Source organism: Temnothorax americanus, unplaced genomic scaffold (assembly GCF_048541705.1).
Source record: "Temnothorax americanus isolate GAGA-0224 unplaced genomic scaffold, ASM4854170v1 Scaffold7, whole genome shotgun sequence".
Classification (NCBI taxonomy): domain Eukaryota; kingdom Metazoa; phylum Arthropoda; class Insecta; order Hymenoptera; family Formicidae; genus Temnothorax; species Temnothorax americanus.
The window spans coordinates 2,440,720-2,456,630 of NW_027509792.1; the positions used below are offsets into that span (position 1 = coordinate 2,440,720).

Consider the following 15,911-nt stretch of genomic DNA (forward strand, 5'->3'; position numbering starts at 1 on the left):
ATTGCAATAAATCAACGTTTCTTGGAAAATACTTATGTAAGACTTATGTATAGACTTTCAAATAAATTTTTAATTAAATTTAAAAATTGATATATATTAAAATAAGTGAAAACTCAGACAGTCTGTATCGAGAATCTGCAAAGTGTCTGCTACAAATGTCAGAAGATCTGATACATATGATGCTGTTGCTAGAATGCTGGCAGAAATATAACAAAGTTTGTTAACAAAATACGATAGCGTATTAATAGCAAAACTCAAGCGAACTTTAATATATTTGCTATACGGTTAAAACTGATGGCAGAAATAGAGCAGAATCTGCATTCGACAGATCCTGCTCGGATTCTGCCGCCAATCTGCTGTCATGTTATATCAGCAGGTTTTATCAGCAAAGTACGAGCTTAACGTAGTTGATGCCAATTTGCCAGCAATTTCTAATCGAATTTCCTGCCAATCTGCTGGCATATTACGGACAGTTTGTTTACTAGAAAATAGATATAAATCCTACTATATATCATGTGCTTTTGTTTCTACTGATTCGCGATTTAATATTATTTACGATTCTATTATTTGTAACAGTATTGTGTTTGATTTTTATATATAATATAATTTTATAAAATAAATTATATTAACTAATAAAGTAACGGCGAGGAAAATAATATTTTGTGCAATATATCGGTAATTTTTTCAATTTTTTTACTTGCCTAGGGTGTCGCGTGCATGAAATATTTCCTGTCGTCAACCTAAAACTTCAGCATTAATAAAGCCAACCTAAAGAAGGAAAAAAGTCGTATACCGTCATTATTTACGGAGTATAGAGTTTCGTGACTAACAAGATGTTCCTCGTCTTGATTGCCCCGCGGAATTGCCTCGTTAAAAGTAATTTTTCTGATTTTTTCTGATTTCTAACCGAAATATATTTTACGCGCTCTTTTTATTGTTTTACGCGAGTGTCACGTCTGTGCGGCTTCGTACGTGCGCAATCTTTAAATAGGAAGTGAGTAAAGTGCGAGGTTGGAACACAGGAACACAGGCGGTATATAGGGCGTGTTATGCATAATTTTATTTTGTTCCTATTTTACTGTATTGTATGTATAACGCGCCTGTCCACATTTCGTTATGCTTCACTCTCCAGTCTGGGTCAATCGTACATGATAATACGGAGTTACATCTAGTTTTTAAATCATTTGATTTTCCACACTCGGAAATTTCAGAAAGAAAAACAGCATTGATTGCCTCGGAACACAAATGGAAGAGCCTCATAACTTTTTCGCTCTCTCGATTGACGGCATTGGGCGATAAAATTAGCGATAACAACAAATTATTTAGCGTAAAAAGCAATAACTTTTATTACTTTTTTTTTAGAATGATAATATATCATGTAACTCGTTATAACAATGACAAAATGCAAGTTAGCGCAACGTTTAGAAGCAACCGCCCGTTTTTATCTTGTATATAAACGTTGGCAAAATAGAAATCAAGTTAAACTCATAAATTTTGTTTTTAATTGGAACGAAATTCTTCTTTAACGAAATTTAATTAAGTTTATTTCCTGTACATCCCGGGAACGAAATGCGTAGGATTATATGGTATAAGGTTAAGTCTTCCATGGAACTTTCTCCGTCTGTTTCCGCTGGATTAACCCCCCCTCTCTCCCTTAGAGTAGATGACTTATTGCGGATGCGGTAGACGTTACCGTGATACTTGTCCTTCATGCGGGATAATTCCGTGAATGCGTGTTTGCGTGGAATACATTGCGTATGGAAGTACACGTGGAAGCTGTATTTAGGGTCAAGGGTAGCGACGAGCAGGCGTGCGAAAAGGGTCGACGGGCTCTTCCCTACGTCTGTGATTGTAGAACGGCGGCGGTGGCGGCAGCGAGCCGGTTACGGGGATGCCGAGGGGATGCGAGGATACCGCGAGATGACGTTCTCCATCGCGCTCGTCGTTCACTGACGCAATCCCGGCCGGATAACGAAGACGATTGGCAGGATGCTGCTGCGCGGGCTGCCGCTGATCGTCCTCCTCCTCGTGCAGCTGTGTCATCGTGTCATCTGGTGAGCATCGTCATTCAAATCCTCGCCCTATCCTGAACAATCAGAAGGGGGATAATAAGGTTTTGTACTTTTCTACGTTCCAATTGTAACGCACACGTGACACGCACTCGCAAGGGGTGCGATTTTGATCATGTATCCGCAGACACATAGTCCGATGGAGATAATGAGAGAAGCTTCTTTATAAACGCTGCTATAAATAATGATATACATTACAAATGCGAATGAGATGTTAAACATAAAATTTTTATATTGATGGACATATATAATAAAATTAATTTTAAAAATATATATTATTATGTAAAAAAATGTAATTTTTTCTCTCTCAGATGTTTATATAATTAAAGTTTGTATAAGTATTTTAATAAAATTGCAACTAAAAGCTCTATACCCAATTATTGAATAGTTCTGATTTAATCAGTTTGGCACAGCTGAAGTCTTTATGGATATTTCACTAAAGAAAAGTAGACTTTCGATTTGTTCGTTCAATGAACTTCAAACTGTTCCTATGACTCTTCAATACAATAATTTATGGCGCGATTGTAAAACTTAAAATTGCAATTTTTGTTTAATATCTTAATAATAATGTCACAATTCTCAATTAATGCTAAATGTATTTAAAAAAATCAATATATGTATATATATATATATATATATATATATATATATGTATATATATGCAATTATATATAGAAGATAAATCTCGACAGAACAAGTACAGCTGTGCACAAAAGAAAATAATTAAATACCTGAATTAAGGTCGACGTGCAACATGAGCGATCGTTCGTGCAATTAAAGCTCCAATCAGCCCACTGTACACAAGGAGAGACAATAAAGCTCCATTTCCCGGGCAGAAGATAAACCTGATAATTTTTTTCGAACAACGCCGCATACAAAATTGAAGCAATCTTCCCGCAGCTCGCTAATTTTTTCTCAAAATGAAGAATATTATGATAGCGAGCACAATGATCGCTAGGGACCAGACCAGATCGACGGTGCCCGAATTGGTTAACGGAAGTAATTTCCCGATGCGTTCCATTATTTCTTTTAATTCTATTCACGGTTTTCTTCGGTATTTATACGTATTAATCTCGATATTTTATACCTCGATTGTGTGCATATCTTTGTTGTGCCGTTGAACATCACGTCACACATACATCTACACACGCAACATTTATTTGCTTTTTATGTAAAAATATAACTTGCTATTACATGTAAAAATATTGGACAAACCTTGGATAAATGATTCATTTTTATGTATCAGGAAGAAACATACGTTTTGGATTTTATTCGTTATAGGCCATGTTTGATAAAAATGAACGTCGAAGATATGAATGTTCGGGGCGTACTTCAAAAGGCAAAATTTTTGTTTAAAAAATTGATTTAATAATGGAACACAGTAAATCTTACCAATATTCATATATAATTATTATAATTTATAATACGTTAATATTGAATTAATATTAAAAGGTGTGTAATATTAAATTCTATTTATAAGAGCCTACCAAAGCTGTTTTCTAGTTTTTTTGTTAAAAAAAATTGGGACTAATGGAACAGTAAATCTTGCAAATATTCATATATACTTATTATAATGTGTTAATATTATTAATAATATTGTATATGATATGTAACATTAAATTCTCAAAGCTATCCCATAGTCGTTTCAATATTCATTCGATAGATTTAACAACGTTCTTGCTAGTAAAGATATTTCAACAGCTTTAAGCTCTATCGACAGTTTTGGGAATTTCGCACTTCACAGGGCTTCTTTGGAGAGCACCGGGATGTCCGATAGACTGGAGAACGTTACGCAGACAATTTCGAGGATACTCGAAGGCTACGATATCCGATTAAGGCCGAACTTTGGCGGTAAGCTTCGGGTCGATCTTCGCACGTTTTGCTAAAAATTATCCTAAAAAATTTTTTACAAGCTCACAGCGATATGTGCATTATTTAATTTTGACAAAAATTATTTCGCGCGTTCACACATTGAATCAAATAAGTTATATATAGAATTAATAATATAATTATTAACATAATTATAATATATTTTATAATATATATAATTATATATAATATAATATATATTAATAAACTATATATACATATATTACTAATAATATATTTCTATGTATAAAAATCTTAATGAGAAAATACGCAACTTAAAAATATAACACTAAGGAAAATATTTTTAATCCACATATTGAAATAGACTTTACAAATGGAGCTCTCGCTTATATTTGGGTTTCGAGCCGTATTTTATAGAGTTAAATTTTAGAATAGAGCTCGAAGGCAGGGCGATATGGAAAGCTTTTAATAAGATTTTCCACGTCATTCAACGAGGCATGACCGCAATCAGCACTTTTAATCGAACGTGCAACGAGGGGAAGTAATTTGCCGATATTATCAATGGATTAGACGAAGACTATATTTCTTTCCCTAAGTCTTTCGCATACATATCGCAAACAGCTTAAAATTATCTTTTTGAATTACGTAATGCATCTAAAAAATTAATAACAGATTATTATTTAAAGGCAATCCATTACCAGTCGGGATGGATCTTACCATCGCAAGTTTTGACGCGATCTCAGAAGTCAATATGGTGAGTATAAATAAAATTTAAAAAATATTTATACAAATATAAAGAATATTTGTAGTACGGCAATAATTTTTAATCCACTTGTCTATTAGCTTAATATAAAAATTTATCTAATAGTTAATATAAATGTAATTTTAATGTTTAATATATTTTTATATTAATTTTAATATTTTTTGTATAAATTTAATTATTTAATCCTACACACACAAAATAAATTTCATCAAATTAAAAAAAAAAAATACTTTTAATACTTTATATATTGCTTCTTTGATTTATATTACCATTTACTCTACCATCTAATCTCGTGACACATATGTAAATCGATGCTTACGTTGCATTGGAGACGTTTGTATTGGAATATTACACATAAGTCAGAATACAAAATTCGTTCTCTCACCGACATTCATAACATCCTCGTCGCGATTCGTAAATCGATTCGTATCCCCAAGGCTCTCGGATAAGCTGCGTTCAACATATCCATCCAACAAAGTTTCTTTTTTTTTCTTTACTCATAATCGCGTCATTCTGTTGAAATATATTTTTGAGCGATATTCTTTTTATCTTCTCCTTTCTTCTTGAAAACAACGGAACGGATTATATATATACGTATGTTTTATATAATTTATTTAATTTAATTACAACAACACACAAGTTCTCTTAGTGACGTTAATCATTATTTGCATCTCAGGATTACACGATAACGATGTACTTAAATCAATATTGGAAGGACGAGAGACTCGCCTTCTCGCACGAGGACGAGATACTGACGTTAAGCGGCGACTTTACGGAAAAGATTTGGGTCCCAGACACGTTTTTTGCCAACGATAAAAATAGGTAATCGCGACGACGAGTAAATGTTATTGTAACGCTTCGTAAAAGGCCCTTGCTGAACACATTCGTATAATTATTTTATTCTCGAAGATTTCATTTAACGACGTTTTTTATTCCTTTATCTCCTCAGCTCTGTTCGGTAACGTATCGTTTTACCGAATTTATTGCAGCTTTCTGCACGATGTCACCGAGCGCAATAAACTCGTTAGATTATCTGGTGACGGCTCGATCACATACGGCATGAGATTCACAACGACCCTGGCCTGCATGATGGACCTGCATTACTACCCCCTCGACTCGCAGAATTGCACGGTCGAAATCGAAAGCTGTACGTATTGGGATATGCGTCTACAATCGATCATTTCGAACGCATCTATCATTCTCTTCTCATAAATTATCGCTTTACATAAAAAGATAAAAAACCACGACACCTTTTTTATATATTATTAAAAAGTAATATTCTCAGTCAGTTTTTTTAAAAATGTTTCCTGTATTTTTAAATTAAATATTTTGTTTGCAAAAATTACACTTATTAGCTGTAATAATCGTCTAAGATATATGTAAAAATCAATTATTTGACTAAGGATTAAGAAATGAAGAAAGCAAAAAGTGTTCTAACAAACAGTAGATTATTCTGAATTATAAATTGTTTGAAATGCTCAGATGGATACACAGTGTCCGACGTAGTAATGTACTGGAAGGAAACTCCCGTTCGTGGGGTCGAGGAGGCGGAATTGCCGCAATTTACGATAATCGGCTACGAGACCAACGATCGAAAAGAGAAGCTGGCGACGGGCATTTACCAAAGGCTCTCGCTAAGTTTCAAGCTTCAGAGGAACATCGGATATTTCGTTTTTCAGACGTACCTGCCAAGTATACTAATTGTGATGCTCAGCTGGGTCAGTTTCTGGATCAATCACGAAGCCACCAGCGCGAGAGTAGCTCTCGGTATATGTCTTTAAAAAAAACTGTTATAATTCCTTTAAATTGATTAAAATCAGATTTCCGTTAAATTAGAACTAGTAAGTTTTTACTTCTCTTCCTTTTTAGTAATAAATTTCGATTTTTTTCTAACAAATTGTCGCTAAGAAAAATTCTTTTCTCGTTGAATTTATAGGCAAATGTAACATAGGATGTGTATATATAATTTATTACTCTCTTCTCTCCTTTCAGGCATCACAACCGTACTGACAATGACAACAATATCGACGGGTGTTAGAAGCTCACTGCCACGGATCAGTTACGTGAAAGCCATCGACATCTACCTGGTGATGTGCTTTGTTTTCGTGTTCGCGGCTCTGCTGGAATACGCGGCGGTCAATTACACGTATTGGGGCGCCAGAGCGAAAAAGAAGACGAAAAAGAAAGAGACCGATGAGAAAAAAATACTATCTTCTAAAACAGGTAACCGGGGAGCCGAATATCGGCTTGATGATCTCCCAAGATTTATTATATTTTTCTTGTTCGATTAATTCATTTCTTTTCAGGAAGCAAAATCAGCTCGCCTTACCCCGGCTGCACGGACGCGGATATCATAGAGCTTCAAGACCTCAGAATGTCACCTCTTCCGAGCATTAGAAATAGGTCAGGTTTAGTTAGCGCTTCATCGACACTGGGAGCCGGAAGGGATCACGACCCGGCCAAGTTTCCGCCGAGCTTTCGTATTTCCAGGACCGCCGCTTACAACACGCACGGACGAAGCAGCGGTCTCAGGTACAGAGGCCCAAGACCGCACAAGCCAAAGGTATGCGAAGGCCTTTCTCGACAAAAGCAACTGCACTGAAAATACTTGAGAAATGTCTCAAACATTCTCACCACGTTTTTGCGTTTTATATTTTTGTGAAAGACACTTTTGGAGGACTGCAAAAATGAAAAGAATTTATATACCGGAGTTATTCCTTTAACTTTTTTAATCACACTTCTCTTTCTCTAAAGTTTAAATTTAATTTAAATCTACTTAACTCGAAAACTGCAATCGGATCTTGTAGGTGTTACACGCTCTACGTAGAGGAGCTACCGTATTACGTGTATCGATGCCGAAGATCAAGGACGTAAACGTGATAGACAAGTACTCGCGGATCATCTTCCCAGTCAGCTTCATGCTGTTTAACGCCGGGTATTGGATCTTCTACTTCTTCTGAGCGGCGAACGAATATTAAAAACTGAATTCCACTCGGCCTCGTGTGCGCCTAAAAAGGACCAATCGTTTCGGGAGGATCCTTTCAAGTTTTCTAGCATGATCATCGAAGGATGTGCAATATTTTTCAGAGAAATAAAGGTCCACCGAATACCAGCAGGTGATGAAAGTACTGAATCGAAAGTACTGCCACGAAACACTTATTGATAAAAGTAGAACGGCGGAGGACTCGTGTGTGCCAACAGCGTTTATGAAAATTTTCGTTAATTAGAAAGTATATAAATATTAGCGATAAGTAATATGGATGAGCGATAAGCAATATGGATGAGAGATAAAACAATATGAATGAGCGATAAGCAATATGGACGAACGACAATATGTTCCTAATAAAGCATGACAGCTTTGCCATGTTCGTATGAGAAAGGTCAATAAGTAGATATTCGGACGACAAAATTTTGCAGCAATCTCGAGAAACAAAATGCGTCGGAACATTTGCGCCCGTGATGACAAACGTTTAGATAAATCATTTTATTTTCGAAATAAAATGTTTTTTTTTGGTGTATTAAAAAGCTATTTTTCTTTATATATTAAAAAAATATCACTTAATGAATAATTTAACGAAATGCATATCTAAAATACACTTCTACTCTGTTAATTTTGTCTGTGACGATAAAGTCTTATAAAATGATATAAAATCGAATATATGTTATTTCAATATTTGTATATTGGTTCGCCTTCATGATCGCCGGCTCGCTTTTATGCAAAATGGTTCTCTGGCCCACAATTTCACAAAATAGAATTAAGTAAGATCGATGTAAAAAATACGAAATTAACAGATCAAGTTATAAGTTCAAATAAATTAATCGACTGATGGAATCGAAAAAATATTATTATCAACGATAATAAATTATTTGAAGAAATAGATTGACAATATATATAACGGATTGGCAATCAACATAATTCTTTCTATACTGTATTATAATAATTATTTCCACAATCGTGTCATTTTCAGTCATACAATTTGCAGGCATGAATTTTATCAGATATCATCACGTATAAACTAAGATATTTTTCTTAAAAAATAAAGTATTTGAAAAATGTCATATAGAGACAGTACATTTGTGGCTTAACGACAGTTTCTAAATATAATTTTAAGAAATAAATATGGCTATAAAAATAGTGAATAAATACGTATAATAGTCCGGGCAATTAAACACGTGTCTAACGCGAATAGATTTATAGATATACGGAAAATTGCTTTCATTATTTTACAGTAAGTCGCACGTGCAATTTTGATAAATCTTTATTTTTAGGAGTAAATAGTATCTGTTAGACAAAACACACACACACACACACATACACACACATGTAAAATAGAGGATAATCTCTATTAACGATTGGCTAAGACACGTAATGATTTACAGTGTAAGAATGTCTAAACTTCCGTTTGACAATTACGTTACAGACGAATGGATCGAATGGACATATTTTTAACGATCCAATTTAATGAGATTGTTTTTATAATAATTAGATGTACATGTATATATACGAGCAGTTTAATAAAAAATAAGTGTACAAATATACTACATATTTTTATATAATTAACAATCCATTCAACACTTTAATCCTGTTTAACATGTTTAAGTTACACAGTGTAATATTTTTCATTCTTCATTTTACTTGTGGCTTTCATAATAGCAACTTGTTAATTTAATTTAGAAAAGCAATAATCCCATAATATATAATGCGTCCTTTATATTATTTCTATTATAAATTCTATTATAGATCCTTAGTCCAAAAATACAATATATATATGGTTATAGATATATAGAATATAGACTATTAGACTTCATAGTCCTCAAAAATATGGCTATACACCCATGTTAAAAACAGTTATATTAGAATTATAAGATAAACACGAGAAAATAGACGAGAATATACTTTATTCAAAAAAATCATGTCTTTTAAGAAGACTACTAATTTCTATGATAATTATATAATAAAATTGTACACTTATGTATGTCTAATATATAAAAGTATAAAATTTCTTAACTTCTTAATTTGTATTTTCAAGTTTGTAATGCTCGATATTTTTACAGGCACATATCTTATAACAAATATACTATCTATATATATATGTGTGTATATTGTATATACTTATCCTACAAATACACAAGTTTTTTCTCTCTTTATCAAAACATGTAATATCGTCTTGTCCACTTCTCATCACATATATGGAGATTCATATGTCATAAACTTAAATATATAATATATATATATAGATCTTTAATGTGAAATCTCTCAATATTATCAAAATATTTTTGGCTCTTATCCGATTCTACATTTGTGTACTTTATAATACTAATATATCACTATTCATAAAAATATCTTAAAATACACGGTTAGAGATCCTATAAAATGTAATGAGCATTACCTTCTGTGATAAAACTCTGATATAGAATTGGGCATTCAAAAATACCATGCTATGTATTCCATTGCCTTAAAATATACGTTTCAAGATCATGTACTTCACTCGCGAACAGTATTGCTCCCATGCGTATCCGTAGCGCGCCTGACAACGTTTATTGTCTCTCACGGCTCTGTAAGCGAGCACTAACGTGCAGCAGATCGCCGTGAAGTACGGTAGAATGTCGTTTGCCAAGCTAATACTCGCGATAGACCACTGCATTATAATGTCGCCCAAATAATTGGGATGTCTCACATAGCCCCATAAACCTGACACCATCAATTTCTTTCCACGTAATGTCGGGATAGTTTCCAAATCTGTAAATTTCAAGGATGAACGTTAGTTTTAATCAGAAGAGAGTAAAAAAGGAATAGTTATTGCTTGCCCTTACACTTACAAGGTATTGTCGGCGAAACTGGATTCTTCCTAAACTCATCTTTCCGCAAGTTACTAGCTCTGTATAAAGCATATCCCACTACAAAGCTCAAAATAGATATGCCAGCGAAGTAGTTAAGTTTCATCCTGAGAGAATACAAAATAGGAATTATCAAAATATTGTGTTGGTATTTATGTATGTTAATTGAACTTACTTCTGATATAATATAAATCTTGTGGTGAGAGTCGTCAAAAATGGATACAACAGGTGACTAACACATGTCATGTATCCGGTTCCCTCATACATTATTGTGAAGGTCGTAAAGATAGTAGCTTCGTATATTAAGCCATGTATGATATAAAATAGCTGCAACAAGACAGCTAACAATGCAGTTATATCAAGTTTCTCAATACTTAGATTCTTTATATCGCCAGCAGCTTTAATTGCGACGGCTATGTTCACGATCAACTGCAAAATAGTGAATATAATTACATTCAATTTTTAATTGTTACTTCATATTGTATAATCTGCTTGCGATAAAAATAAAAATAAAAAGTAATAATTACCGTGCCAATGAGAGAAGCTCGTATCAACAATAGCTTAATGTCCAAAGCGCCAATTCGCGGATTAATTTCCCTGCCCTGCCAAAAATTATATATCTTGCTGTTGGTTGATGCATATATATTCAGATTGGCCACTGAAGCTTTTCCTGCCTTGATATACAATGCCATAGCTAAAAATGTTCCCACAATCCAGCCACTAATTGACAACTGCATGATATTATTCAAGATGTAATCGCTAATCGGTATATTCATGTATAGGCATAGACCAATTATCATTAGCGTTACTATAACGCTCAAAAAACCTGAAAAAATTTGTAAGAAAATATTAAAGTAATAATAATAATAATAATACGTAATTAAAAATTACACAAGCATGTACCATTTATGCGATATTGGAGTCTCCCGATTTTGCTCTGCTGTCCGTCAACGGTTTTCCCAATCGGTACAATCGAAATACAAGCCAATAATGTCAAAAATGCAATGTAAGACAACAAGGTATATAAATTTAAGTAAGATTCCAAGTTGACAGCAGGTTTTACAAGTGCAGATTTGCACTGTCCTTTCAAGCACAAGAGTTGTGGTAAGATTACAGACATCGGTAATATAAATACGAGGAAAGATGTCCCGATCCATCCGCCCCATTCTTGCGGCTTGTCGACTCTATTTATCTCCTTTTCACGTTTCACCACTGATTCCCATTTATCGCCCTCGTGCAAGGGTTTCGTCAAATCCTGAAACAATCATCGACATAACCCATCACAGTTTTGTTAGAAAACAAGAAAAAATTATCAGAAAATAATATTTTGTTATATGTTAATAATACATTATCAAAACGTACATCTCTTTGCATTGAATATCCTCTTTCTTTGTCTCCCGGAGGATAATCTTGTACATAATTTTTTCTCTCCACTGGAAGCGAGACGGCTCTATCCATGCTTCTTGATATAATTGATTTATATTCCTGCTCAGTCTTCAGAAGTGTCGGTCTGCGCGTTACCGTTATAATTTCCCTCTTCAAGCGTTGTTGCAGAGGCAACGATTCAGTCGGACTTTCCTGCAGTGCCTTTAAGTCGCTTCCTTTATGATTGCTGGTTTTATCTATACAAACGAGAAGAATTTTGCATATGAATATCATAATATCAATACGCGCAACAAATATCAAATGCAGAATACACTTACCGCTTTCGACATCTATGCGAGATAGAGATATCTTAGCGAGACGCGTGCTACGAACAGGCAATTTCCTAGACGAAAGCGTTGGCGATCTCCCTGGCGATCTCCTAGGCGATCTGGCCGACTGTCTTCCTGGCGATCGCCTGCTCGGTGACTTCCTGCTGGGGGAATATCTTGAGGGACTCTTTGTTGTTCTCCTGCTTGTTCTGATGGTACTTCTTCCTGCTCTCTCAGCCTTAGAAGACAAAAAAAGACTGGTATATAAGATGAGACCTTAGCTTCCAATTCATCCTATATATTCCTTAATATATAATTTTCAACAATGTTCCCTTACCAATCGTTAACAACTTACCTTTATGTCATTTTCTCTAACTGTGTGCTCCATGCCTGTTTCAAATTGTATCTTATATCGATCGCCTCTGACGTTGAGAATTCTTCCCTTATAATATTCCGAAGTATTCGGATACTTGGCAAGGACTTCTTCACCCTCGGTAAACTTCATTGGGAGACCTATATGGAGCATATCCCAAAAATTAAACTTAAAACTTAATTAAAAATTATTAATTAACTAATCAGCTTATTTAGATGAATATACATGTATATATGCATATATGTAAATACATATATCACATATATCACATAACGCATAGGATAATCTAGGAAAGCAAGATAATTAGATCTACTGGGCTTATATAATCCAGATTTAACGCAATTGCAGCTCGAAAACGATCACTTATTGCTCCGTACGCGTACACAGGAGCCTGCACGGATAACGGAGCAGGAATTCGGTGCGGAAAGCGCGGGGTGCCGCGTAAGTTTCGTAACCGCCCGTTACGAAGGCTAAACGTAAACGTATACGGTCGCGGCATCGGAGGCGAATCGCGGGAAAGTGTTCGCCCGCGCTTTCGGCGGGTCCTACGGATCGGAACTCGGTCTCACCGGGATCGCGACGTCGTGGCTTCGCAAACGCTCTACTTACTCGTGCTCCAACGGTCGGTTCCACTCCGGAGATATCCGCCGCGACGCCGCGAAAAATAATAAAACTTCCACGAGTCGCGAGGTTACGCCTGATACCGCTCTGGAGCATCGTAGGTCGTAGCAATGATGGGGGAGGGACGCGCGAGGCGCGAGGCGCGAGCGCGCGGGGCAGGCGCGCAGGCACGCAGGCACGCACATGATGGAAGAATACCAGGTGTAACATTCCCGTGGATGCGCAGTGTCTTATTCTGAAGTATAAATTGTTTGAAATGCTCAGATTGTTACACAGGTCCGAAGGAGTAATGTACTGGAAGGAAACTCCCGTTCGGGGGGTTTCGAGGAGGCGGAATGCCGCAAATTTACGATAAATCGGCTACTGAGACCAACGATCGAAAGGAGAAGATGGCGACGGGCATTACCAAAGGCTCTCGCTAAGTTTCAGGTCAGAGGAAAAGAAGGAACATGGTATTTCGTTTTTCAGACGTACCTGCAGTATACTAATGTGATTGCTCAGGGGTCAGTTTCGAGATCAATCACAAGCCCCCAGCTCGAGAGTTAGCTCTCGGTATATGTCTTTAAAAAAAAAACTGTTATAATTCTTTAAATTGATTAAAATCAGATCCGTTAAATTAGACACAGTTAGTAAGTTTTACTTCTCTCCTTTTTAGTAATAATGTTAGATTTTTTTCTAACACATGTCGCTAAGAAAACATTCTTTCTCGTTGATTTATAGGCAAATGTAACATAGGATGGGTATATCTAATTTATTTACCTCTTTCTCTCCTTTAAGGTATCCAAACCCGTTACTGACACTGGACAACAATATCGACGTGTGGTTGTTGCTTAGAGCTCACTTGCCACGGATCAGTACGGAAAGCATTCGACATACTACAGGTGATGTGCTTGTTTTAGTGTTGCGGCTCTGCTGGAAGACGCGGCGGTCAATACACGTTTGGGGCGCCAGAGCGAAACGAAAAAGAAGACGAAAAAAGAAAGAGGACCGAGAGAAAAAAATACTATCTTCTCCTAAAAAGGTAACCGGGGAGCCGAATAGCGGCTTGATGATCCCAAGAATTATTTAGTTTTCTGGTCGATTAATCATTTCTTTGCAGGAAGCCACAATCAGCTCGCATACCCCGGCTTGACGGAGCGGATATCATAGAGATATCAAGACTCCAGAATGCACCTCTTCCGAGCATTTAGAACTAGCGTCAGGTTTGAGGTAGCGCTTATCGACACTGGGAGCCGGAAGGTCCGATCCCGGCCAAGTTTCCGGCCAGCTCGTATTTCCAGGACCGCCGCTTACAAACGCACGGACGAAGCAGCGGTCTCCAGGTACAGAGGCCGAGACCGCAAAGCCAAAGGTATGCGAAGGCCTTTTAGACACAAGCAACTGCACTGAAAATACTGAGAAATGTTCTCAAACATTCTCACCCAAGTTTTTGCGTGTTATATTTTGTAAGACACTTTTGGAGACTGCAAAAATGAAAAGAATTTATTATACGGAGTACTCTTTACTTTTTTAATCACACTCTCTTCTCTAAAGTTTACCTAATTTAAATCTACTTAAACCGAAAACTGCAATCGGATCTGTAAGGTGGACACGCTATAAGTAGAGGAGCTAACGATAGTGTATCGATGCCGAAGATCAAGGACGAAACGTTATAGACAAGTTACTCGCGGATCATCTTCCCAGTCAGCTTAATGCTGTTTACGCCGGGTATTGGAATCTTGCTACTCTCTGAGCGGCGACGGATATAAAAATGAATTTCATCGGTAGGTGTGCGCCTTAAAAAGGACCAACAATCGTGTCGGGAGGGATCCTTTAAATTTTCTAGCATGATCATCGAAGGATGTGCATATTGTTCGAGAAATAAAGGTCTCCACCGAATACCAGCAGGTGATTTGTTGAAAGTACTGAACGAAAAGTACTGCCACCGACACCTTATTGATTAAAAGTAGAAACGGAGGAGGGACTCGTGTGTGCCAACACGTTTATGAAAATTTTCGTTAATTAGAAAGTATATAAATATTAGCGTAAGTAATATGGATGAGGGGGAAAGCATATGGATGGAGATTCATAACAATTGAATGAGCGATTAAGCAATATGGACGAACGACAATAGGTTCCTAATAAAGATGACAGCTTTGCCATGTTTCGTAGAGAAGGGTCAAAAGTAGATATTAGGACGACAAAATTTTGCCAAGCAATCTCGAGAAACAAAAAGCTCGGAAACTTGGCCCGTGATGACAAACGTAATTAAATCATTTTATTTCGAAATAAAATGTTTTTTTTTGGGTAATAAAAAAGATATGGTTCCTGTATATATTAAAAAAATATCCGTAATGAATATTTAACGGAAATGCATTATCTATAAAATACACTTCTACTCTGTTTTTAATTTTGTCCTGATGTGACGAAAAAGTCTTATAAAGATATAAAAATCGAATAATGTTATTTCAATATTTGTATATGGTCGCCTTATGATGCCGGCTTCGCTTTTATGGGCAAAATGGTTCTATGGCCAACAATTTCACCAAAATAGGAATTACGTAAGAACGATTGTAAAAAAATACGAAATTACAGAAAGTTATAAGTTCTAAATAAATTAATCGACTGATGGAAATCGAAAAAAAATATTATTATAAACGATAATAAATTATTTGAAAGAAATAGATGGACAAATATATATAACGGATGGCAATCAACCATATTCTTTCTCTAATGTATTATAA

The 15,911-nt window shown here is 35.7% G+C and overlaps 3 protein-coding genes across 6 annotated transcripts in view; 1 reads left to right on the top strand and 2 right to left on the bottom strand.

The window, feature by feature from the left end:
- Positions 1 to 15,911, bottom strand: part of LOC143906326 (gamma-aminobutyric acid receptor subunit alpha-1) — a 123,103-nt gene that overhangs the window by 14,521 nt on the left and 92,671 nt on the right. The window contains exon 1 of one of the 3 annotated variants that reach the window (XM_077422360.1): positions 1,842 to 1,971. The exons of the other annotated variants lie outside the window; for them this stretch is intronic. The gene's annotated coding sequence lies outside the window, so the exon portion shown is untranslated. Of the gene's footprint in view, positions 1 to 1,841; positions 1,972 to 15,911 lie in introns of those variants that run through there. 3 annotated transcript variants of the gene reach the window in all.
- Lcch3 (Ligand-gated chloride channel homolog 3) lies at positions 1,915 to 8,573 on the top strand. Its single transcript, XM_077422361.1, has 9 exons — positions 1,915 to 2,054; positions 3,814 to 3,920; positions 4,586 to 4,653; positions 5,339 to 5,484; positions 5,652 to 5,809; positions 6,145 to 6,429; positions 6,655 to 6,885; positions 6,969 to 7,225; positions 7,470 to 8,573. The coding sequence occupies exons 1-9, from the start codon at positions 1,990 to 1,992 to the stop codon at positions 7,620 to 7,622; spliced, it is 1,470 nt and encodes a 489-aa protein (XP_077278487.1). The 5' UTR covers positions 1,915 to 1,989; the 3' UTR covers positions 7,623 to 8,573.
- LOC143906319 (delta(14)-sterol reductase TM7SF2-like) lies at positions 8,487 to 13,317 on the bottom strand. 2 transcript variants are annotated; one of them, XM_077422335.1, is made up of 9 exons: positions 13,177 to 13,317; positions 12,550 to 12,707; positions 12,204 to 12,432; positions 11,863 to 12,122; positions 11,404 to 11,755; positions 11,028 to 11,326; positions 10,676 to 10,929; positions 10,483 to 10,607; positions 8,487 to 10,402 (listed from the first exon to the last, which is right to left on the bottom strand). In XM_077422335.1, exons 2-9 carry the CDS (start codon positions 12,697 to 12,699, stop codon positions 10,119 to 10,121), a joined length of 1,953 nt encoding a protein of 650 aa, XP_077278461.1. In that variant the 5' UTR covers positions 12,700 to 12,707; positions 13,177 to 13,317; the 3' UTR covers positions 8,487 to 10,118. The 2 variants fall into 2 exon arrangements, with proteins under 2 accessions (XP_077278461.1, XP_077278460.1); XM_077422334.1 differs by having other exon boundaries at positions 13,137 to 13,299.